At 42.4% G+C, this 25,779-nt stretch overlaps 2 protein-coding genes across 5 annotated transcripts in view; one reads left to right on the top strand and one right to left on the bottom strand.

Moving 5' to 3' along the window:
* Positions 1–409: 409 nt before the first annotated feature.
* On the top strand, positions 410–1,431 carry spmip11 (sperm microtubule inner protein 11). Its single transcript, XM_075475737.1, has 4 exons — positions 410–500; positions 904–1,074; positions 1,174–1,297; positions 1,383–1,431. The coding sequence occupies exons 1-4, from the start codon at positions 410–412 to the stop codon at positions 1,429–1,431; spliced, it is 435 nt and encodes a 144-aa protein (XP_075331852.1).
* Positions 1,432–3,856: 2,425 nt separating this feature from the next.
* adcy6a (adenylate cyclase 6a) overlaps positions 3,857–25,779 on the bottom strand; it is a 36,606-nt gene continuing 14,683 nt past the window's right edge. For 3 of the 4 annotated variants that reach the window (XM_075474931.1, XM_075474933.1, XM_075474932.1), the window contains exons 4-24: positions 17,820–17,969; positions 15,169–15,290; positions 14,386–14,497; positions 14,088–14,215; positions 13,834–13,992; positions 13,502–13,643; positions 12,177–12,305; positions 12,056–12,084; positions 11,816–11,963; positions 11,581–11,678; positions 10,880–10,967; positions 10,668–10,784; positions 10,414–10,572; positions 10,102–10,277; positions 9,792–9,818; positions 8,715–8,744; positions 8,478–8,610; positions 8,026–8,289; positions 7,690–7,894; positions 7,452–7,576; positions 3,857–6,799 (exon numbers count right to left, since the gene is read on the bottom strand). In XM_075474931.1, coding sequence (XP_075331046.1) covers positions 6,671–6,799; positions 7,452–7,576; positions 7,690–7,894; positions 8,026–8,289; positions 8,478–8,610; positions 8,715–8,744; positions 9,792–9,818; positions 10,102–10,277; positions 10,414–10,572; positions 10,668–10,784; positions 10,880–10,967; positions 11,581–11,678; positions 11,816–11,963; positions 12,056–12,084; positions 12,177–12,305; positions 13,502–13,643; positions 13,834–13,992; positions 14,088–14,215; positions 14,386–14,497; positions 15,169–15,290; positions 17,820–17,969 — 2,670 coding nt within the window. In that variant the 3' untranslated portion in view covers positions 3,857–6,670. The remainder of the gene's footprint in view (positions 6,800–7,451; positions 7,577–7,689; positions 7,895–8,025; positions 8,290–8,477; positions 8,611–8,714; positions 8,745–9,791; positions 9,819–10,101; positions 10,278–10,413; positions 10,573–10,667; positions 10,785–10,879; positions 10,968–11,580; positions 11,679–11,815; positions 11,964–12,055; positions 12,085–12,176; positions 12,306–13,501; positions 13,644–13,833; positions 13,993–14,087; positions 14,216–14,385; positions 14,498–15,168; positions 15,291–17,819; positions 17,970–25,779) is intronic. The other variant, XM_075474934.1, reaches the window with a different exon arrangement.

The raw sequence follows: 25,779 nt of genomic DNA, 5'->3' as shown, positions 1-25,779 counted from the left end.
TTTGGAGGTAAATTTTCTCTCCCATGAGTCCTTGTTGCATTCCCGCTATGCTGATTGGTTCTGGGCTGGTCACGTGTTTCGTGGATTCCATGTTCGCTACCAATATTCCTAGTTCAACAAGTTTCTGCTCATTTCTGTACAGTAGAACAACAAATTCAAGCTAGCAGGAAATCATGAGATGAACAACTAACAAAACAAAACACTCACAGTTTCTTTCTTTTTTTCTTTTTTTTCTTTTTAAATAAGTCAAGGGAAATACGGTCTCGTTACGTAACATGGGGGGTGGGGCTTGTTACCAGGGTTACACGTAAACCAGAAGTTGTGATTTATTCGAAGGCCGTCCTGTTTGTCTCTCGGTGACCGAGTTGCAGGCTTTGCATTTGGCTGGTCAAACAAAGCGTGGCACTCTATGGCCTTTTTTGGTTTAACAAACTTGGGCTATCAAAACCCTATAGGCGATAAAATGATCGCAAATCCCCGCGGAGCGTCTCTTCCTCAGGGTAAGAGCAGCTGGGCTTTGCTTTTGTTTAAGCTAATTAGAGCAGCTCTTATTTAATCGGCCTTTTGGTCCAAAATAAACGGGAACTATCCTAGACGTTGTCATGTGTCAGAAAAAGTAGCGCTTTTTGGCGGTACAGACAGTGCAGAGCAGGCCAATGTTGACATGCTAAGACGAGCAACAAGTTGCTATTTAAGTTAGCTCTGGAGGGGCGTGACAACCTGTGGAAGTCCCACTGAAATGTTATGAAACAATCAGTTAATTTGTGTCAGCAATCCAGTCATTTTCATAATTAATAAACTAATTAGTTCACAAAATGTTGGAGACAAGTGCAACAGTCACATTACATGCAAAAGTCTTTTTTTTTTTCGTAATGTAATCCAAGGCAACATTTCCGCACACAGATGGCAATGTCAGAACATCACTGCCTCCTTCGCTTCAAAGGCAGCAGGAGCCCCTCGGGTGTGCAGATGTAAACAAAGTTCACCACCAGCCTCTTCCCTACAGCACTGACATACACCATGGGAGTTACAAGCGATACAGAGAAATGATCATACAGGCTCAAGCCCCCAGATGTGAGCAGATATTTCAGCATTTCGGATTCAAAAAATGGCGGATGAGAGCACCTTGAACGTAACGGCTGAGAAGAATGAAATTTCTCCTCTCTTCTCCAGCTCCCAACCAGCTGTACACGATGCCTCTGACAGACAACCAGCAGTACGGGTGGATGGTTTCCAAAAGGCCTGAACCATGGACTCAGGTCAGACGGTTTCCCAGAAAGTACAGTGAGATGTCTAAGTGGGTAACATTACAAAATATTTATTTTCTTCCTCTCCTTATCATCCGGGCCTCTGTGTGTTTAATCCACTTGTTGCTTTTACAGGTTTGTAGATGATATGTCAATGACAGACCGGGAGTTCAGCCTTTTCTGATCGCTCTCATCATTCTGTCCTCATCTTCGTAGACATGTCAGATGCAGCATCGGCGTTCATGTGAAACGTCTGAAATTAAACGGATAAAACGTACACTTTTGGTGATTTGCATGCTTTATTTGATTGATTTCAGCATTAATGGTGAATCGTATTTTTTTCTTTTTAAATCAAAATAATTCTTCTGACTGCCATGGCAGTCAGAAGGTTTAAACTCTATGAATGAGCGAGGGTGAATAGTTAGCTGCACCTGAATTACAGAAGCTGATCAACATACAGGAATTAAGATTTTATTGGAGTTTTTCCAGTTAATTCAGCTAGCTTATACTCTAAAGGGGTAATGACGAACATAGCCGTGGAAATCGAAGGAGATAAGGTCATTTTCAGGCCACAGTTTTGAACAATGGTCTTCACCCCTCACAAGGCTCAAAAGATTCCCAAGAGGCTTTATGGACCTCTATCATATATGATATAAAATACAGCTCAATTATACCGAGTAATGCAGAGTCCACTTTCAGTTCTGCATAGATTTACTTGTGGATGACCATGAATAAGTGTATTATTGGACTGCACAAGCAGTACTTTAAGTGTTCAAGATAGTAAGTATACAGGTTCAGCTGATCCTGAAATCAAATACTAAATCCTTCCTGCTCGGCCAGGGATTAAACCTGTGGTCCCAGTGTCATCTGGGCTAATAGTAAAAACCACCCATACGTTGGCATTCTTGCTCATGGGGAGAAAAATAACTAATAGATTGTCTGAAGTTGAATCCGCAGCCCAGGATGACTGACACATACTCCCCCTGCAGCTGTGCAGCTGGATGATATTGGCTTGGCTTTGGTCTTATTTGTTCATGTTTTTGGTGGTTTGTTCCATGCTCCAACCTTTAAGTCCACATAAAGTGGTGTGAAAAACTTGACAAGTCTATTCATTTGAATTTGAATTATATATTTTTTCTTAATTAACTTGTGGGATTTCGGGCCTGGGCTTTGGATAGTTCACGCTGGGATAGTTTTCCTCAGCCATACCTCTGTAGACTGAGGTCATCTTATCAGCTGCCATTTGAGCTCATCTACCCATTTCCATGTTTCCCTTTTGAAATGTCATCTCATCAACACCTTTTGCACTTCTGCAGCCCCATATCATAATACTTCCACATCTGTGCTTCACTATAGGGATTCTGCATTCACTGTAGCAGACCTGGCCAGGATCATTGCAACCATCATTGTACTCCCATCGTAGCACTTTTACCTGGTTCTCTTCTGATCAGTTAGATCAGGCTTTTTCTTGTGCAAGTTTGCTTTTGTAATTTTGTGTCAGAGCAAGCAGGGCTTCTTTTTCTCTCGGATTTGTCATTCATAGGCAGTGACGTATGTCTTCTTTGAGCTGTCATCTGTAGAAAATCCAATTAACATTGGATCACAGACAATCTCTGTACCAAGTTGGGAGATCTTGGTCATCTGTTTTTCAGAGTTAGACTGCAAGTAGCACACTGTCCCCAATGGCCGCCGCAGCCCTGTTTTGTCATTATTACAGCTGCATCTATGTTTTTATTGACATTAAAGGGATAGTTCGCCTCTTTTAACGTGAAGCTGTATGACATCCCATACTAGCAATATCGTTTATGAACATTGACTTACCCCCTACTGCGTCCTGTGACACAAAATTTAGGATGTCCTTTCCTTTGTCCAGGAAAAAGTCAGACCTCACAGTCGCTTAGTGCTATTTTCTCTCCCTTCGTATCACTGCGTGCTGCCACCTGCCAACAGCAGTTTCACTGTGTTTACTGCTCGGAAGCAGGGGACTGCTCGGTCTGCACTTTTGTCTGCACGGTCTACACCTTGAAACAGGCGCGGCTGTTGGCAGGCGGCAGCACGCAGTGATACGAAGGGAGATAAAATAGCACCAAGCGATGTCATATAGCTTCATGTCAAAAGAGGCGAACTATCCCTTTAAGTCGGCCATTGAACTTTATGTATCCTTCTTTGGCAACTCTCTCAGTCATGTTTTTCATTTCCTTTGGTGATTCTTTTTCATGTGAAGCAACAGTGCAGATGTGCCACTGCTCATCCCACAGCTCCTAAAATGGGATTTTTCTGGTGTTCATAGTCACTTTCTAATCATGTTTACGTAATGAGGCTCATATGAAATCACAGGCGTACTCAAGCTTGCCTTAAGAATCACGGGTTTTCTAATCCATATATCAGCAATCATGGTTGTATTCAGTTTTGTTACACTGAATTTCTACATGTATTTTCTGTAGGGCCTTCCTGAAGCTTTGCACTCTCTGGCTCTTTAGGATAACATGACGATGACGCATGAAGTTTATGCACATTTCGTGATGGACCTCTGTTTTTATAAACCAGTTGTAACACATCATTTCTCGACACATTTGGCAGCATCGCAAACATATCAACACACAGAAGAGCCATTGATATTTTTTTTATTTTTATTTTCAAGGGGAAATGTTATTTTTCTCTTTGTCATAGTCCTCTACTCTTCTTGTCCTTCAGCTTAGCGAAACACTCCCCCTTTCAACTCCTCCAAACTCAGGGAAAATACAAATAAAACGAAAAACAAATACGGAAGGATTCTTCAGGCCTGAGCAAAACACTGTTTCAGTAGTATAGGGACAACCTTTCTCCCTGCTCCTGCCCCCCCCCCCCAAAAAAAAAGCATCCCAAGAATTAACAATCAACACAAGTCTATGGACAGCCAATAGAAATAGAATACATACAATGAACGTCTTTATAAACTCATGTCCATTCTATAAACTCTTTGCTTAAATGAATCACTCTTCATTGGTCGTTGTTCATGTGATAGTTGGTAATCTCAGTTACATTACTGTCCTCTGGTGCTCCCACCACACCCGAGCCCAAATATCATTGCACAGGAGGGACCAATAGCACAAGGCTGCGTGAGCTGGCTTTTGGTACAAACGTGATCAACTGTTGGTTGCCAGCGATGAGTGTGAGTGAGGAGCGTACTGAGTGCTGATTTATCCAGATTTCAAAGAGCTGAGCTGGAGAAACCAAGATCGTTGCAAAGATTATAAAGTTAACTGAAAATTGCTGTCAAAAAGCCCTCGCCCTTTTTCTCTCTGTCGGAGCGTCAGCAGTCCAGGCAGGGTAAACAGGCACATGTTTTATTCATTGTTATGTTATTCTAAGACTTGTCTTTCTATTAACTTAAGGCAATCAAACTAGTATTTCCAATCACTGCTAAAAGACTGATTGAGGAGCGGGAGGGAGGGGGGCAAAATACAAGAAACAAATGTGTAGGCCTGCTTATTCTGCCTTGTCCTTTTCACACAAGAGTAACAGCAGGGATCCTGTTTGTTATCACTGAGAGGTTTCACGTGTGGAAGCAGTAGGGCACCCTAAAGCCTGACTGAGATTCACTCTGCTGCAGCGGCCGAAAACAAGAACACACCGTGAATCATCTGCGTCTGTGTGTGTCTGCTGCTGTGGTTATGTGACCGTACACCATTTGAGCTCTGCTGGAAGGGCATCCAATGGTTAGACCTACATGGTCACACCTATCGCGGGGTGAAATATCGTCTTGTATATCGAAACTGAACAGCAGAACTCATTGGCTGCAGTTGATCAGTTGGTACCAGTGAGCTTGAGCTTTACAACTGGCATTTTACAAGAAAGCGTGCTGGTCTTTGATCCTTTTTCATCGGAATGGAATCATCATATTAAGCATAATAATTAACCAGAATCATCATAATAATAACAACATTAAGAATATACAAATGATGGATACAGAATCGATACAAAATACCCTACGCTGAAACAAACAAAAATGAAAACAAGATACCACAGTCAGACATGCTTCAAAGCAGTTATGTTTGGCAAGAAAGCAGTTTTGTTGTATCATAAAAACCTCACAGTGAAAATAGTTATGCCCCTTCAGGATTACAAAGCACAGTATTCAGTCAAAATCAATAGATATTTCTCTCCTTCGTCTATTTCTTCTTCATAGAAGAATCAGGCCGTGTGATGCCGCTGCGTTGAAACCCCCCCCCCCCAACCCACCCCCATCTGGAGGCTCTGGAACAACTCGCTGATGTATGTTCCTTCGTTTCCGTCTGCACCAAAAAAGAAGTACCTCACTGAAAGGGAAGGAGCAGTCGGTGGCGATATACTTTTTTACGGCTGAAACCAGCAGCTCACAGGCTGCTCGAGCTCCAAAGAGCCTATCTGACATGAAATGAGGATGAGGAAAATCCTGATCCCGCTGAAGCTCTTCCACTGCTCGGATAAAAAATATAGATCTCAGGAATAACCTTCTAATAACATCCTCTGTCGTTTTTTAGTTTTTTTTTTAGTTTTTTTTATATATTTCATCTATTTCATTGATTGAGGGCTATATTATAATTTAAGAGTTAAAAATCTGCTCTCTGCTGCCTGAATGACAGACAAAATAAATAAATTCTACATATTCTATGAAAACAATGGAGCAGCCTTCGCTGCCAGCAGTTGGGCAAAAAGACAGAGGGTTCAAGCCTTCTGCCTGAAAAAACAGAGGTGGTGATCATTGCTGACTTTAGCGAGAACATATCAACATGTCTTGCCTTGCTTTTAGTAAATACTTTAGTCTTTGGTCAATATAGTCCTCCTCAGTTTATACATATAGTCATACACACACAAATATGCATGTACATACACACTTATAAACGTGTAATAAACTGGATATTTGTGCCCGTATGTGTTCACACGTTTTCATAAAGGACCTTTAGCACAGAACATCGAGATTGAAATAAATAATTAATGCGGAAAAAACTAAAAAAAACAAAACGTGAGTACCGGGTTCATAAATCGTGTGAAATAAAAATTTCCGAAAAGAACGCAAAGTGAAAATAAAAAGTAGCCTTATGTACAGCATTAATCTTCTTTTGACACAGGCTAAAAGGCGTTTTTTTTTTTTTTTTAAATAAACAGACTTTGCATCTTTCAAGAAGCCTGAGAGAGAGGCTAGACATGAGAAAAACACGTGTCCTTTAACATGTATGTGGGCCGAAATGGCTGTCAAACGAGAACCTTTCCCTCTCATCAAGAACACCTTCCATTCGAAGTCTTAAAAGTTAAGTTTTTTATTTTTTTCCCACCCTCTTTCCTTGGGATTCAAGTGATGGCGACTGAAGTTTTTAGCCATTCGCTCGCGCTGTGAGCCCTCGCTCAGTGGTGCCGTGTCCTTGCAGTGGGGATCATCCCAGCATCTGCTGCTGTCATGGCTGCTAACTGTTGGGAGGCCCATCGTTCAGGAAGTAGGTTGTCATTTCCCCTTTACCTTTGACCTTAACAACCCCGCGGCACTCCAGCACATATCCTTTGCTTGCAAGCACCTGGTGGAGGTCTGTGGTCACCTGGAAAACAGAGTTGCGGGACACCAGATAAATATTTACCAGAGATATTGTCCCATTAAAAGCTGATGAAATAAAACAAAAACAAAAAAAAATGGTATTTAGCCCAAAAACTCGGAGCAGAGAAAATCTGGAACATAATGATGATATTGGGAGCTTTTAATTGATTTCTGCAACTTCAAACTTCATACAATCATTGATTATACATCATAGAATCATCAAACACTCTTTGATGAATCACTAGTTTGAGCCTCTATCAGGTGACAGATTTCCAGACGATACATCTGAGCTGGTTTCGTCACTTTCGGATCCCCTGGTGGCTTCTTTTTTCTTAAGCGCTACTCTCGGCGGCTACACGTTTGCTTCGTTGAAAAGTCATTTTTAAACGGATTTGGCTGCCTGGGTGGTTAAAAATTGTCTCTGCAGGGGGAATTTAGTATCACTGTCGGCCGATTAAATGGAAACTTGTTGAAATCACATCAAGGTATCACAAGGCAAAGCGGAGCTGTCAAACTCTCTCTCTTTTTCTTCTGTGTCCAGGCAAGTTATTCAAAAACTGCCTCAAAACTCACGAGCCCTTTCTGAGCATGTGACTGTATTTCTCGACTACTCTGTAAATGCATAGATAATAAAATAGATCTTATCTGAAACCTACCTGTATACAGTCAGGTACACCTGTGCTGTCCATGCGACTGGCCACATTGACTGTGTTTCCCCAAATATCATACTGAGGCTTCCGTGCCCCAATAACCCCTGCTACCACCGGCCCAATATTCAGACCTGTTAACACACACACACACACACACACACACACATACAAATGCATTGCATTAACATGCGCTGTTATGGTACTTATTTAAAAAAAAAATTCCAAGGAAAACGCTCTCCCTTACCTATCTTCATTTGGAAGTTGTTGAAGGAATGCTCGTTGATGTACTTCATCTGCTCTCTCAGTCTCATGGCATAGTCTGCTAGCGCTGTAATGTGAGTGCGACCCTCTTTGTCGTAGGTGGAGTCATTGAGACCCGAGGCTGCCATGTAGGTCGAGCCAATGGTCTTGATCTTCTCTAGCTGCCGGTACTTTTCTTCACTGATGATCTGAGACGTGAAGATGTGAGAGACGCTGGTTGCACTTGTGTCATTTTGAATTATTGTTCATTTTTTTGCACTTTTTAACACAAGGAAGAAGGTCAAAGCCGCACTGAGGTGAAAAAAAACCACAAATTTACCTCATCAAAGTCAGCGATGATCTCGTTGAGCAGCCGGAGACACTCCACTCCCTCGTTGTTGGCCTCCAGCTCCACGTAGAACTCCGAGAAATTGCTGATGGAGGCGAACATGACGGCCACGCACTCGCATGACTGGTAGTATAGCTCGTCGTTACGCCGCTCACGAGCTAAGAAGTGAGCAGCCACGTCCTTGGGCAGGATGTTATGGAGGAGGCGACGATTGTAGGCTTGCAGTTCCTCCATCTCCTCCTTCTCTTCTGTGGCCTGGAGGTGAAGGTTCTTTATTAGATATTGCTGGCATTTATAAAGGCTGTCGTGTCACGTGCAGCAGCTGCTCTGTCATTTCCTTTACTGATGGACCACTCTGAAATGTTCATTCATATAACGAAAAGGGTGCAGGTGAAGGGACTAGGAGTCTGATGCTGCCCCCTAGTGGACTGTAGTGTCTGTACCTGTAATTTCCACAGGAAGTCGAGGCGTGCAGTGGATTCAACCTGCTGTGCGTGCAGGTACAGTGCCAGGACAAAGACTGTGAGGATCACTGGAGTCATGACCCGCAGGGACACTTTGGTCACAACAAATGGGCTGCAAACACAACAAAGAGAAGTTAAAAAAAAATTTGGAAGCAGGCTGATTTTTTTTAGTAGTAAGGACATAAAAACCTTTAGTAACACTGAAAAGGATCTTACCACTGGTTTGTAGTTTCATTGAAACTGGACCTAAAATTCCAAACAAAACAAAGCATCCTGGTCAGCACAAATCAGGATAAAAAGTAAAACGTTATCCTAGCTTTAAGAGCTGTGAGGATTTGACAAATATCCACTCAGTTTTTTTTCATCGTTACCTCAGACATTTGACTTTTTCGATCAAACGAGTCGAGGCCAAAGTAGAGAATGGCTTTAGCCTTCGTTTCACGTGTTTAGCACAAATAGACACTCATAAGCCACAACATTAAAACCACTGACAGTTGCCACACGCTGTTCAGAAAGATGCTTCAAGGTGGCACAAGCTTGCAATCTGATTTTGAAAAGCTTCTAGGAGCAAGTAAGTCTTGTGAAGCTTGCATTTAAATGTTAGGTGGAAAAGTAGGAAATATCTTCTTAGTCAAAACGTAGTCCATAACATCCGATTATTGTGGAATCTGGGAAATATGTAAGCAAAGTATCCAGATTACGCACAGATAGAACCATAATCCAATAAGATTATGGTAGTTCGTGTTGGAAGTGTAAAAAAAGAGGCCTGAATGATTATGGGCCTACAGTAATTTAAATAATTTTGGTTTATCCTTGTAGTCTCTCTGTTTTAAAGCAGAGTGAGTGGCACGAAGCGGACGCACATAATATCAGGCGGGTGGTTTTAATCCAGTACAACGTGAGGCTTTATTTAACGACCCCTTGTGTCACCTGAGGGGAAACTCAAACCTTTCTTCTAAAACTTTGGATTTCTCTGCCTCTAAAGGAACTAGAAGTAAAAACTGTTTGAGAGACTAAACCTTCAACCATCAAAACTTCACTGTAAATCATTGGCTTTGCCCTTATGTCTATCAATATTTTCAGAAGGACTTATTGGTCACGTGTCTAGAAAGTATAGTACAATGCTCACATTGCTTCGGGCTTGAAAGATAATATAGGTATATATATATTTTTATCCAGATAGTGTGATAACTGTGCAGTGAAATTCCAATATACTTTTAACACATTTAACAGATTTATACTTATTTTTGTAGACAGACAGATAGATTTTGTTATCATTTTTATGAAACTTACCACTGAGCACTAGTTTCATTTAAATCACTAAAAAGAGAAAGAAAATAAAACACCATTAGAATAAATTCTGTAAACAAAACAAAAAAACAACAATTATCTCTGATCAATAGGTAAGTGCTTTTTATTCTGAGGACAATAAAACTGCCATAAACCATAAGCGAAAATGACTAATAAATTGTTTTAAAGTTTTAAATACTCTCAGCACGTATTCACATTTTCAGGGAAAAATACTGAATAGAACCGACGTCTTTTTATGCTGCCTTGCGTCACCGGTACAAATTTCCATCTCTCTTTATGCCGCTGCACTTACATGGCATTGGAGGTGACAAAGAGGTCCGCGTTGTCGAATAGTGCTACTTGTGGCCACTCCACCAGCAGCAGGAAGGTGAGCTGGATGAGCAGCATGAGGGCCAGCTTCCCTATGCTGCTGATCTGCAGGAACACGGAGCAGGCCAGCAGCGTCAGCAGCACACTGTAGCTGAAATACTGGCACAGACGGGAGACGGCAGCAGGACGCATCAGCAACAATAGATCACAGAAAAGACACAAATGCAAATGTGACATTTCCCTTTCCAGATGCAGAGGGAGCACGCAGCCAAGTGGTGACAAACAATGAACTCACCTCAGGAAAGGGGCACGAAGGGCCTTGGCTCGGACAGATTTCTAGACCCCCTTCAATAGACACATTCAAGCTGCGGATCAGACAGGGCGTCACCAGGGTTGCGGAGGTGTTCAGCTTCTTGGCGACGCATTCCGTCAAGCTCGTGGTGTCGCAGGCGAACTGCAGGAGCACAATCACACGTGCGTGCGTTCAGAAATCACTGATTGTATGAAACTCTGAAAGTCTCTTTGGGTTACCAGTGATGTTGATCTTACCATATTAACAAAGGCAGAGATGAAGACGAGGATAATGGAGAACACTCCAACAAGGGTGCTGTTGGTGCGCGACTGGACAATCTTCTTCGAAACAGTCTGCATCGCAGCTGGAAAGAGCTGCAAATATAGACGGTTCACATATTAAATGTTCCGCCAACGCACGGAAATACAAGCAAATCTTTTTGGCGTTGTGTCCAGATGAGCTCCACTACCTTGATGCAAGAGTATATGGCACAGATGAAGAGGATGTTGGCGAGTATGATGAAGATACTGATGTAGATTCCCAGCATTACTGGGGTGCTGCAGGAAAGAATACAGAGACACTGTTATTAAGGAGCAGTTCAAGGAAACTCCAGGCTGTTTGTCTGTTCTGGTGGTTCATGTAGGCTGTTGTAAAGCAAACGCAGCATTGTTTTTAGTTCATTTCTTTGTGGTGTAAAAGCACATTTATTCGCATCATAGACCGCAACTCCCATGGTGCACTTCAGCAAGAAACTTCCAATCAAAGAGCTGAAGATTCTCCCCTGGGAGTTGATGAGAAAACATCTGCAGCTGAAACTATATTTACTTTTGCGATATGAACCCTTCTTGGGTCGACATGCTCTGATTCCAAGTAACCATGGCTGAGGCTCATGGGTATTGTATGTCATAAAGATAGACCGTAGTTGGTATTCTCAAAAATTAGGCTTAAACTAGTACATTTCTTAATTTGTTACATCAGCTTAGGGGACTGTCTCGTCTGTGATGGTCCCGTGTCACAGATGATCACTGTTCGAATTGTGAGGTTTGGTCAGTCAAATGTGATCCAGAATGAGACACTTTCACTCGCATACAGCAGTAGAACTTCGAGCTAGCGTGCAAATGAGAATTTACAGTGTAGCATTGTGAGTTTGTGTGAGACTGAGGTACTCACTGTGGAAAGATAACAATCTGTATGAAAGATATGAAGCAGAATACAAGCAGAGTACAGGCAACATAGCCCCCAAAACGGTCATCCACCTTCTTGGAGTACTGCAACAATAAAAATTAAAAAAAAGACAACAATTTAAAAAGCAGAAGAAGGGGAAGAAATCCGACACGAGCAGCAGCTTTTTTCCATAAATTAACAATAAGAGGCTCCGGTGGTAATGAGGGATAGCAATGTGGACCTTTTTTTCCAGACTGGAGGTCTGGAAGGTGAGTAGGAACTTCTTGACGTGGTCTTTTCGGAGCTGGTCAATACTTCGAGCGTCGATCGCTCGCCCCAGAAATTCGTCCACCTCGTCCTCGGGGTTCATGGCCTCCTGAACGCCACGGCTGCAAAAAGAAGGTAAGGCACAGGCCTAAGCAGGAGGCGGCAGGGTTCATTAAAACGCCAACAGAGGAGTGCATGAAGAGTCTGTACTCACTTGTCTTTACTGGAGGACTCGTCGATCCCCTGAAAAGAAAAGAGACGAGACGACATTTTGACTCTCACAGAAGAAAGATCCAGCCTGGCTCTTTCTCCAGCGTTATGATGTCCGGACTCACCATTTGTCTGAAGACTTTGGAGTCTTTGGTCCTGGAGAAGGTTCTGTCGGGGACCCAGCGTGGTATCAGCCCCTCGTTGGAGTTGGCCCTCGTCCGTTGCATCTTCGCCATCATCGCCTTCTCCTCCTTCTGCTCAGAGAGAACAACACAAAGGCTTGACCAACTGTTCTCATGCAACACAGCACACAGTGAATGACAAAATGAGTGACTAAGGGTGCTTTTTTTAAAAATCTGGCTTTTTTTTCTTTTGCATAGAGGCAGTCAGAGGACTTCATTCACATGTCTGTCAGTTGCAGTGAGTTATACACTTTTGGTTTTGCTTAGTTAAATAACAATTACATCTCTCCAATCTACTATTGCCAATATTTCTTCAAATCATTCGTTTGTTTGTTTTTTTTCTCCCCTCAGCTTAAAAGCCACAAGGCGAGCATAGTTCCAGACACCTGCATCGCAAGTGTAGCAACTCGCGTAGATGCTCTCACGATGTCTGGACACGCAGATCAGATCAGACATAAATCTGATTCATCTGCAGGCTGAACAAAGCCTTTGTATTACATTACACAGCAAGCTGAAGATGTGAATCATTGAAAACATAAATTCTTTCAAAAGCTTGAACATTTTCTAATACACCTGAACTTTGGGATTTTTTTTTTTTTAGAAACTTCTCTGTGAATTAACTGTGTATTTGTCCAGATTATTACTACGAAGAAATGTGTCACTCGGTGCAACAATGTGGATCACGTTTAAAAAAAATTAAAAAATTAAAAAACGTTTCTAGAACAATAAATGAAAACAAAATCCATTCTGAGTCATGAATTTTTTGTAAACTGATTTATTTAGTTAACCTCTCCGTTTAATTTGACGGTTGTCAGGAGACTGACAGTATTCAGAGATCTTAGCAGCTTTGATAGATGCTTAAGTTCACATCAACTATAATTACCTACACTTAACTGATGCTCTATCTACATCCAGACTGATCCCAGCACATTACAAACTGGCTGCTGCTTGGAAAACATTTCAGAGCAGTCGCTTTCTGTCTCGTAACATAATAAGCCGCCGTTAATTGTTTTGTTGTCTAACCAAACTTCAGACTTATTGATCATACTCAGATTGGACTTCCTGGGTGGTTTTTCATGTTTTCCCCCACCAGCACAGCTCCCTGCATTAAAAGCAGGGCTGGTACTGCTCTACCGTTGCTCACACCAGTTGTTTCTCTTTTTTTATTTTTGTCTCATTTTAGCCTCATTTAGAAAAACCTGACTGATTCTGTTTTCCACACTTTAAACCTCTTACGTTTGCATCAAATTGCGTTTTTGTGCACTGACCCGTTTCTGGCTGCAGCCGAGGACCAGGAAAGTCTCGATGCTGTTCTCCTTCAGATACGCATTCCTCTCGCCTCCGAAACCTGGTTCCACCTCATAGTCCCCGTTCAGGTACTGCAAAGTGGCCTTTGTGATGTGGATCCGTCTGGTGGTTTTTTTTTTACAATCATTTTAATGGTGACACATGGAAACAGTGGCTTGGCAAACATACCAGAGTTACATAGGCCAGGAACAATATATTAAGAATGAATCATCTTGAAAAAATTGGGGCTTGTTGTTATTGACACAAAAATATAAGCAAACTATAAACATATGAGATGGGTATTTTCTCTCACCCCGCTTTGCCTCCAGCCTCCATGTGATTGGCCAGCGTGACATCATTCGACCACACGTCAAACTGCCACTTCCTGAGTCCCAGCACCCCGCAGTGCACCCGCCCGCTGTGAATGCCCACGCGCATGTTGACGTTCACCCCCGTCACCTCGCGCACCAACCTGCGAGCACATGACCATCGTTGGTGTCTCCTCTGCAGCGGGGGGGAGGACTGTACAGCAAAACTAACTAACTCCAGAACTCGTTTTCTACTCACGAGATGGCCTCGATCATGTCGACGCCCATCTCCACGCAGCAGTGGGCGTGGTCGGCCCGGGGTTCAGGCAGCCCGGACACACAATAGTAACAATCGCCCAGAATTTTGATACGGAGACAGTGGTTCTCCTGAGAAACGAGGCGAAGAAGGGTTCATGGCGTGAAAAAGCATAAAGAAAAAGGAACAGCACAACATCAGAATCGTATAATAAAGCACTTTCATATCTGTCGGCTAAGCATGAAGCCGTAGTTTAATTTCCTCAAAGTATTCCTCAAGACATCTAAGCACTCCTTCTTACCGACGCCAGCTTGTCAAAACGAGCGAAGAGTTCATTGAGTGTCATGACCAGCTCCTGGGCCGTGCACTGAGACGCCAGGCTGGTAAAACCCTCGATGTCTGCAAACAGAATACTAAAGTGGTGGAAAGACAGAGAAAAGCGGCATTAAACAAAACACGTTTATTCCCCTGTTATGAACGATACTACCAGCCAGGTGTAAAGTTTTAGCCCTGATTGCAGCCACCCTCTGATATCCCTCTAAGATCTGCCACGATCAGGACAGCTGACCTTGAGAAGTCATGAAGTTTGGCCTTAACGTCGTCCCAGGGACTTCTGAGTGTGTGGTGAGCTTGTGTTTGTGCACGCGACTGTGAGTATGAGGGACTGCGTGCGCCGTGTTTGTGCTGTAATTGAATGTGTGCTGAAGCTCTCCATCTTTGGGGATTATCTTATCTTGGCTGTGGGTGATTAAGTATTCCCTCACTAGTGTTAATTAGCCTCTACTCTGCCAAACCACTCCACCGTCTTCTGTCTCTGTGAGGGCCCTCGCATGTGTGTGTGTTTGTGTGTGTTTGTTTGGTCTTTCGTTTCCTTGGAATGAACAAATGCATCCTAACATGATTTATGTGTTTTATCATGCCCCATTACTCAGATTGTGACTTGCCACGTTATTTAAGGATATCTGACAAAACAACAACACCAATAACGGAAATAAAAAAAACAAAAAAAAACAAAGTTGGTCTGCAGTTTCTGGGTAAAACATAAAGTAAAGTATTCGGGGCCAAGTGTCCCCGGCTGGCTCACCTAACATTGTCGTGTTTCTGGATATAGATCTTATGAAACATCATGTCTTCCTTCTTGGCATTGATGTCAGCCTTCATCTCCATAGCAACATGCCTTGGCAACACCGAGAGCAACAGACGTTCCTGGAACACACACAAAAAATGCAGATTGTGTCTTTCACAACATTGCTGTCCGCGTGCAATATGTCGCGCCTCCATGTGTGCGCATGTGCGCAAATGTTCTCCAATCGGGTTGCCATTTTAATCTCTGAGAACATTTAAACTAGGGCCCATCTTCTTGGCAAGGGGCGGTTCCGGTCATCGTGCTGTTGCATCTGGTTAGAATTTGTTTGAATTTTAGGCAAATGTGAAAGAATAAGCCTGTTAAATCTGATACTATCTGATACCTGATAGTTTGTCCCATTTCGCTCCTCGGAGGACATCTCTTCAAATTATCTGTTTTGTGAATGTTTTCGCTACTGCTTTGAAAAAGAAAAAGACAAAAATGTCGGTGTTTTTGCCAACCACACTGCGACGACAATTTTAGGTTTTGTAAAGTTTTCACGGACTGCCTTTAAGGGGTCGTGGACATGTTGAAATTGTGGCTTGTTCTGCTACAAATGGTTGGCAACGCTCCTGTCTGCACACAAAGAAATCCTTGACCGGAGCTCATTTTCCTGAGGAAAAATGCTCCTCCAAGAGTGGAGAGTCCAGCTGCCGACGGAGCGGAGGTCATTTCTTTGGCTAAAGTTTTCTTACTGACCTCACACAAAAGCATGGCAGGGTAACAGCAAAACAAGCACATTTACTTTGACAGCTGCCTTTTGGATAACACTGCAATCATTTGGCGTCTGTTGATTATAGATTTCTCACAAATTGTTGGACAAATATAAAATATTTCTGTCTCTTTTAATCGTTCAGACTAAAAAATTGCACAAGAGGGCATCGGAGAACCTTTTTGTCTGCTCTTTGTCCAGACTCTGCAAAACTGGAAATCGCTGTACAAGGAAACTAACGACCGTGGTGAGGATTAGTGGGATTTAGTGTGTGTGTGTGTGTGTGTGTGTGTGTGTGTGTGTGTGTGTGTGTGTGTGTGTGTGTGTGTGTGTGTGTCGCAGAGACGTGGCCACAAGAATTACTCAGTATCCCATTGTCATCGTCAATTGCTTTTAGATGGTTCGGGGAGATATCTGTGTGGGTGGGAAAAAGCCAGAAAACTTGCCACCTCTATTTACAATAAGCAGTGCCATGCTGGTCGTGTTACCATGAAAGAGTATTTTTACAGCCCACATACTGAATTGTTGGCTGTGGCTCTGTGTCCACGCGGAGTTTCACAGGCCATCTTGGTTGTTGTTAATAGCCAGTCCCTTCATCCGCTAACCCAGTTACCAAGCGTGATGTCATCAACCCTGTTAGAAAGAAACTCCCGAATCTGAATCCGACAGATTTCCTTTATTCCTTTATTGTTTGTTTTATACTGCTACATTCACGTGTGACATGACCTGAAACTTAACATGTGGCACTGTATTCCAGGAGGGATAATAGCCCCGTCGGGAATTGTTTCAGCTCAGATTCATAATGGTTCATAATGCAACTGTGGAGATCTCCTGCAGTATGCCTGGAAGTTAAAAAAGCATTCTGTACACTTCTGCTGCACCTCTTATCTACTTCAATTTGAAACAGTTTTAAACCAGCTAGAAGGCAGGGGTTACGCAAATATGCTTTTACGTAAAAGAAAATGCTGGATTTCCGATTGTGTTTCAGGTCACTCTGGATCTCTGTTCAGAAGAGTCACTCCCTCTGATGAGAACTTAAGAGCTTTGCAACTTTTCAGACCTTTAAGTGCACAAAAATGATTCATACAGAGAGCAGAGAGTGAAATGAAAAGACTCAAAAGGAATAAAACGCCTCGTTTGAGCGGGGAGAAATTCCAAGTCGTCTCTACGCCTCGGGCGAATACCCCGTCAGTGTCCATCTGCGGGCTCTGACCAAGATGAAGTTATCTGCTCCTGCTGGGCCACTAACTCACTTTTAGCACCATCACGATCCTAAAAATGTTTCACCGTGAGACCTACATATACACAAAAGAAATTTTCTGATCTATATTTTTTACTATTCAGATATTTGTTTGTGGGAAAGGTAATAGGTTTTTGGATGCAGATGTTGGATTTTTCGGGTTCTGTGTGTCTGTTTTTGTGTGTGTGTGTGTCATGATGGGTCATTTTTGAGGGTTAAGACTTGGTTTTAGGTATTGGCGTAGAATTCCGTTATGCATAGGTTTAAAATAAGAATTAGAGTTAGGCATTTGTTTCAGCTACAGTTCAACTTTCCAAAAGTTTGTTACGTGATTCTTATTTGATTTTACTCTATTTTGTTCTCTATCAACAGCAATAATTCAAACTGAAGCACTATCATTTCCCTTCAGAGTGTTGCTCTATTGGACGGAGTTAGTGGCAGAGACCTGCGTGCAGCAGCAGCAGCTGTCTGCACATTGTTATTGTGGTTACTCAGACAGAGGCTGTGCAGTTTACGAGAGAAAAAGTAGGAACACGTGATTTTATTTTATTTTTTCTCGTGTAAACACAACCACATCACATTATGTTTCTTTGGAGGAGCGTGCCGATGAGTCATCGTCCGTAAAAGCATGGGATAGTAAAGGCGGTGTAGTTTTACCTGCTGCTGATTCTCCCTCTGCAGATGAAGCCTGGCCTGGATGTACCCTCTGGTCTCCTGAAAGGCTTGTCTCTGGGAAACTTCAGCGGGGTAGTGGGTACAGATGCCGATGATGTTGGTGCACAGGAAGATCAGGACATTAGCACTCACCTGAGTGGGCAAGGGAGAGACAAAGATACTGTCAGGCATTAGATAAAGAAGGAGTGAAGATTCACGGCTGGTGAAGTTTGCTTTTGGGACAGACTTGTCCAAAGAAATCTACATTATAACCACGGGCTATTTTATCTTTGAAACAAGTGTCAGTGATGCACACAGTGTTTGTGTTGCACTCTGTTTACTGTATAAATTAGGATACCTGTGGAATGAATTTTATTCACACGTTTGCCCCCCACTGAGAGGATGAGGAAAAGTTTCTTTACCCAGGTCATCCGTCTGCTCAACAGTGAGTGTTAAACTGGACTCCACCTCCACTTCTATCCATTAATACTGTTAATATTGTACATTTCAGATACCTTATACATTTTTTTAATTCTTATTTTATATTTTTTTATTAATTTTCATTCATATTTCATATTTCAAATTTAATTTTAATTCTCTTTTCATTGGTAGCAGGACAAGGAATAATTTCACTGCACATTGTACTGTGTAATGCTTTTAAACTATGAGCCGCTAAAGATGGAAGTTGTCAACTGTGAGAGAAACTAGGTGAAATTTAGTCCCAAGATAGCGGTCCGAGTCCACTGACAGGGACAGTTTTGGGAAGCTTTGCAGGACAAAATCAAGTTAAGACAGATGGTTTCCAGCATCTTTCAGTCTTTTCAAGTCAACGCTCCCATCCTGTTAAAGTTAACACCGATTTCATAAGATAACAGACTAATCTTTCACATTGCATGCAATCTGAAGTAGCCGGTCAAATATATGTTGACCAATTAAAGTGCCATCTGATCACCACAACATTTAACCTTCATATTACTCAGATATTTCATTTCTAGGTTCTCGTGTTTGCTGTGGGTCTACAAACTATACCAGCTGACTGTACAAAAAAGTACAATAAGAAATAAACACACAGACAAAATGCTTGTGGGGAATAAGGGAAATACTGAATAATTTAAGCATTTATTACTGATGCATAAGATTGTCAGTTCCTTCACGATCCAGAGAAGTGGGTAAAATCTGAATTACAAGCCCAAAAGATATACAGCCGGTGGTGAAAACCTGCAAATGGGACAGTAACATTTGCACAGCCTCAGTCAAAGGCAGAATGAGGCAGGTTATGTCGGTCCTGTGAAAAGTTAAAAAAAAACTGACTTGCAGCACACTTCTGAATGTGATCCACATCCGGAGAGGGGGGGGCTATGCTGTTTGCTATCCCAGTGTAAACCCTACGTTACACCACTGGCACTAAGTTGAACAAGGATGGTGGTGCTGATACAAAAGCGATGGCTTTTTAAAAAAAAAAAAATTATTTTACAAAGGCTACCTGTGTTCAGAAAAAGAGAGTTGCCAGCTCTCACACTTTTGGTATCAGTCGGCCGCTCCCAGGCTCAATCGCTCACCCTGCCCAAATATTTGACTAACCAAACAAAGGAAGCTTTTTACTGCGTGAGGTGTGCATGTTTTGCTTACCACATGCTAATAGGATGAACCACAGGGTTGTTGTCCCCTTGTCTGCACGTTATCTGCTTTTTGTCCTGGCTAACTGTTTTCTCGGCAAAAAAGACAAGTCCACCTCCTTGTAGTAGCGTATTTATACCAAGTACCTTTAAAAGGATACTGTTTCAGGTCTATAGCTTGTAAATGTACGTGTCTTCATCTGGGGAATTCAGAAGAACATCTTTGCCTATGAAATTACACGCAAATTTTCCTTCTGTATTTCTAAGTTGCATCTATTTTTGGATCTGTGATGTGAAAAATAGTTATAAACTCCACACGCACATCCATCCTGATCCGTGCGTATCAGCCAATTGACATTTAACTTTCCTTACATATATGCAACCGTAGGTCTCAAGGAGGAGTAGGATCTATTCTAGGAGTAGTCTGGTTCTGCCAGACGTTTCTTCCTGTTAAAAGGGAGTCGTTCCTCTCCACAGTCGCCTCAGGCACGCTCAGGACGGGAGATTGGACTGAAGACAAGTTTCGGTGCAATCTGTTGGTTTCCTTTGCTAGGAAATTGTTTTTGAATTGGCTCTATATGAATGCATTGGATCATTTTGAAAATAATTATGATTACAATGAATTGAATTCCAATTGGCTTGAATTGGACTATATTGTTTAAGTGCCTTGAGATGACATTTGTTGTATTTGACGCTATATAAATAAAACTGAATTTAATTTAATCTATTCAAGCAATGTGTGCGTTGGGGGAAATATTTTATCATAGAACTACATATTTGTGAACCACCTGTAATTAGAAAGGAATAAATCTTCTTTGTGCAAAATCCGAAAAATAATTGATCTCAGTAAGAAGATCTGCACAGATTAAACCTGCACTTAAATGTTGTGAAAACAAAGCGTGAATGTGCCGTTACACCCCATCAATGGATCCCATCAAAATCATGTATTCAGCTGCGTTGATTGAATTAAAACCAGAGAAACATTTGTGTGCAAATTCCCCAAAAGCTTGGATATTTTTTTTTCAATACGCAGGGTAAATTTGCTTTGTCGCACACTCAGCTCTGTATCTTTGTAATTGATCGATTTTAGTAAAGAACGCGCCATAATATTTACAACATCATTCACTCGCAGCTCTCAACTATCGAGTGTTTATGGCTCCTTTATACTCTGACATGCCTTTCACACACATTTCCTCCGACAGGAAACGGGCCTATTTGTGGGATCGGTCGTCCCCTTTGCTCCTCCCTGGCCACTAACCACCGAGTCGTTTTTACGGCATGCCGTGCGCTGTGATCTGTTGACAAGTGTCTGTGGTTTAATGCGATACTATGATGGGATAACCTCCAGCGTGCAAAAAAAAACAAAAAACGTCCCCATCTGCGTCGTGGGAATTGCTGTTGACCCAGCACAGGCCCACTTCCTCTGAAAGATGTGTTCTTGCTTGCAGGCCGTACGTGACGCTTCTCACTGCGGAGGCCACATGTGGACACTAACAAAGGTTGAGAGTGCACCAGAAGGAAGCCCAGAGATGATGCATCCTGTATCGAGCACCAGAAGGAGCAAAGAAAAGGCTTGTCAACTGTAAGTCTTCTTTCAGTCAAAGCTGTGCTGCCTCTCCCTGCAGGTAGTTCCGACTCTCTGCTTCTTTTCTTGCAGCAGAAGTCCTAAAAAAAATACTGTAAGTTCAGTAAGTGCAACTGTAGTCGGAATGTATCACGCTGACATCTACTGGGTAAAAGTGGAGATACACGAATGTAACATTACTGTACACCGTTACGCAGGTTAGCATTTTAAACATATCATGCAAAATATGAATAGACCAGCCTTTGCAATGCTCAGACATTAGAGCATCCAACTACAGAGATCTCAGGGATATGTGATAGTGGCGTTTGGTGTTTTGATCGACCTATTAATTCTACTCAAACCCCCAAAAAAGGCACTATTACTTGTTATTACAGCACACGGTTATAATGTGCAGATGTCAGTCATAACGATATATATTTTTCCCGCTGTTATCCACTGACGTTTTATTTAAAGGGGAAAACCGCCACTTTTTTTGTGCAAAAACACTGAGTGAGCCTTTTACAGGGGAAAAAAAAAAGTTGAAATAAAATGAGACTTTCGCGTCCATAAATGCTTATCAAGTGTCACATTTCCCATTGATTCTGACTCCCCCGTTCGGCTTTATATTTATATTTAGCAAAAATGAACAGTTTAAAATGAAGTTTTCAGCTCTTTTTTTTTTAGAGATTCTCTCACACCTCTCCTCCTAACGTACCTCCAGCATTGTTTTTCATATTTGTGCCCACATGTATTATTTAAAGATATGTTTTGTTCTGCGGCACGCTGAACTATTAATATTTCACTATACTGACTGAAGAACTACAAGTCACGTTCGTACTGTAAGTGTGAATACGGCGTGGAGCTTCAAAGTCTTCTGATACGTTGAACTTCGTGAATAATAATAATAAGAAGAAGAAGAAATTTATTTGTATAGCACCTTTCACAGAAAATAAAATTCACAAAGTGCTTCACAATACGATGCAAGTCAACATTTCATATACACATCATATACACACATAAGAAAACACAGTAATTGCAGAAAAGCATGAGGCTACAGAGCAGATGGGCACTTTAAGTACAGATAAAAGCTATTTTAAATAGGTGGGTCTTCAGATTCTTTTTGAAAATGTCTAAAGAAGTTGCAGACCGTTAGACAGAGAGGAAGAGAGTTCCAAAGAGTTGGAGCCACTACCTCAAAGGCACGATCACCCTTTGTCTTTAGACAAGAGCTGGGGACAGACAATAAGCTCTGGTCTGAGGTCTGAGGCTTTGAATGTGATAAGAAGAATTAGACACATTACATCTTATAAGGTTTTACCATGGGAGTCTTTTTGAAATTTCACTGCAAACTTTATTCGTGTGTGAATAAAACCTATTCAAATGTTATGCTTCACAAAGCTTAGTTGAGAACTGATGAGAGCAAAGAAAAATCTGTGCATTTTTACGTCTGTCCGTCTTCGTTCCGTCTATGCTTTGCTCTTTACTGCGAATTATTCACTCTGCTGCCATCGTGTGTGCCAAAGAACTAAAATGAGCAGAGAAGGGAAAATTCAGAGTATTTGCAAAGAAAGGGTGCAATTTTGAAATCATCCACTCTGAGCTTTTCTACTGTCTTAAATTCCGATCCAGAGAAGCATGTTTAAGGAGAGCTGACACGAAACGAGCGGCGTCATTGAAAGAGCGTGCAAGCTGCAAGAGAATTCTGAGTAGAGCGGTCGAATATTGCAGAAATGAAAACAGAAACAGATGGGAAACTGAGTTTGCAAACAAGGGGTGGGGTGAAAAATTAAAAAAAAAAAAAAAAAAACGGCAGCATAATGGACGACACAGATAAAACTGAGGAATGACAGTCGCTGAGGGTAGGAAGGAAATAAGTGGTATGAACAGAAGCGGGATGAGGAAGGAAAACGACAATGTAAGGTTGACAAGAGTAGGAAGCGTACGAATGAGGGACTGTGTGAGGGGGGGAGGGAGCCCGACAGATATGGGCCACAGTGACATTAGGCAGATGGCTCGAAGCGCTCAGCTCTGTTTACTTTACTCTCACTGTTCAAGCAAAAACAGCCAGGAGACAAAAGTGAAACCTGAAGCACGGTGTCTGTGTGCAGGTGAATGTCAGTACGTGTGTGCAGTCATCACTTTTATGTGTGGATGAGGGGATTCGCTCCATACGCTGCGAGCTGCGGCTACTGTGTGCCTCCATCTGTCGGGATTCGCTCCACATAGGGCATCACACTCTGTGTGTCTGAGCTCACAACCTCAAAGTAATTGCTTGCTTTTCTCAAGAGGGCAGGGGATCGTGGGTTTGCAGAGTACACAGTGAGGTCCTGTGTTTGCGCAACAGCACTCCACCTCCCTAGGAGCTCTGCCTGGCAGCGTTTACCTGCTACCTGTGCAGGCCGCCACGCTCCCAGCACAAGGCCACCGCACCTGCTCATGTCCTCCGTGTTCAAAAACACACTCATTTATCACGACTCTTCACTTATCCTGCCGGCCGCTCCTTCGCTGGTTGGGTCCGGCTCCATTAAAATCCCACCTTTGTCAGGTAGGAATCATGACTGAGATGAGTATGATTATGGCTCTGCTAAAACGGTATGTTCAGATCGTGCGGATGAGAATAAACCGGGACTTGAACATCACGTCACGGAACATCCTCTTTTCTTTTTTTTTTTGGCCATAAAAGCAGTTGTCATTTCCCCGGGGGTGACATGATGGAACCAGCCAGCCAGTCAGTGAAGAGGACCTCGGCCTAATCCCTGGATATCAAAATGCCATTATGTAAGAGCTGCTCTGAACTACACGGGACAGGCAAAACAGCAGCAATACTGGCTATTCTGCAGCATAGATTAAGGTGCATTTGGTCACAAAAAGCCCCTAACAGTTTAGAGAGGATATGCTGGCTTAATCAATAAATGATCAACATGGCTGTATGGCTGCATTGCTGAATCAATAACCGGCTCTTTGCATAACAAGTACTGTAAAGCTATTGCACACAAACAGCCCTCCCCAGCAAGCTTTGTCATTTTACAGCTACAGAGCTTAGCTGAGATGAGTTTAATCACATTTCTGGCAAAAATCCTTTTTTTAGAATCTAAAGGGCATCCTGGATTTTGAATAAATAAATAAATATCAGTAAGAAGTTTGGGGAAGACTCATCCCCATCCACACCTAAAACTGGCCATCTGGAGCTAAGATCGAGCTGTGGGAGCAGGCGAGGATTACCGAGAGCGAGTGGAATATTCAGAAACTGTATTTATACATTTTCTCATCCTTTGTGATGGATTTAACACAGCAGGCCTTTACTTTAGCAGGAAGTCCTCGGTCCTGACAGTGAGTCTATAAACATTGACTTTTAAGGCCATCAGGCCCCCTTTTCAGACCACTGGTGAGTGTTTTTTTTTTAAGGAGCAGAGAGCAATGTGGGAGGCTGGACGAATGAGACGTTTCCTCGGAGACTAAAATAAATGTTGTGCATCAGAATGCCATTCTTCAACGACGCAGCAATCGATAATTTCCCGTTAAGAGGGGATCGCAGTCGTGGCGGGAATGGCTTGAAGTGGAAAAGCCGTGTCTCTAACTGCCGCTAAGGTCTCTTGGCTCATTGTTTTGGTTTCCCTGACAGCTGCCTTCGCTCTCACTGCAGCAGGCGAGATGTTTCTAAAAGAAAAAGTAGTTCAGTGTTTAAAAAAAGGGCGAAGTTGATGGCTAGCTGATGATCATAGTAGGTTTTTTTTCACCAAATAAAGCGGCAGATTTTTCCTTCAGGGGTTGGCAGAGGTAAAAAGAACTAAACATGCGTAGATAAACAGGCCGCTGTTTGTTTCTGCTGACCAAAATAAATCAGTTATTCCGAATTCAAGCGGAACATAAAAGAAGGTTGTTCATCATAAAAAATACATTTAGAGTCTATACAAAAAAAATAAATAAACTCTCCAGAACTGTCTGCAGGATGTGACTGAAAGTCGGCAATCACGGACCAATTTCATTTCAAACTACACAATCTCAAAGTGAATGAGGCTCCCAGATAGCCTGAGTGTCTCTTTTTTTTGTTTGCTCCCTTTATTTTATCCCACCTGCCCCTCATTCCCTTTACATCACTGGGCCAATACCCAACACTGCCCACAAGAAGGCGTTTGTGTATGTCAGGTCATGCAAAAGCTTTGAAATCTGTAAGCAAGCAAATACAGACACAAACTAAACCTGTTTAATATAAACAACCAGCCAGTCGAACTAGTCTTTTAAAAGATATAATTTTGAATCCAGCACTGTGATGATTGTATTAAACTGACTTTGCTGAAGCGTCGCTCCGTCTGTCTTTCTCTCAGCGTGAGCTCCTTTCGGAGTCTCGCGAGAGGTTCTGCTCAGTGTTGGCCTGAAACTCACACCCACTGAGACTGTGAATTATCAGAGATGGCAGCGCAGCTTTCACTTTAATAACCATCGCCCTCATTTCTCAGTCTCCCTCCAAAGGCCCTCAGTCCTCCACCCGGACTCAGGGAGGATGCGGGCGTGGGGTGCCAATAGAGAAGGGGAAAGTAACAGATGCAGAGGTGGGGTGATGGCGCTGTGTCAAAGGCTCATCCTACACAGGTGGAGTATTTTGTATTCTCAGGAAGTCACATATACAGCAACAATATCAACGTTAACAGAGTTCCCACAAGTGCACCGTTTATGCAAATACTTTCAGAGCCTGACTGATATTTTGTTTTTTTAGGGCCAATGTGGATATAGGTTTTTCAAAGTGTATAAATTATCCTGCCGATATCAATAAAGTTGGACAATA

Source organism: Odontesthes bonariensis, chromosome 10 (genome assembly GCF_027942865.1).
Source record: "Odontesthes bonariensis isolate fOdoBon6 chromosome 10, fOdoBon6.hap1, whole genome shotgun sequence".
Taxonomy (NCBI): domain Eukaryota; kingdom Metazoa; phylum Chordata; class Actinopteri; order Atheriniformes; family Atherinopsidae; genus Odontesthes; species Odontesthes bonariensis.
Note: the sequence above shows the minus strand (reverse complement) of the source record. Positions and strands in the feature narration are given on the sequence as shown.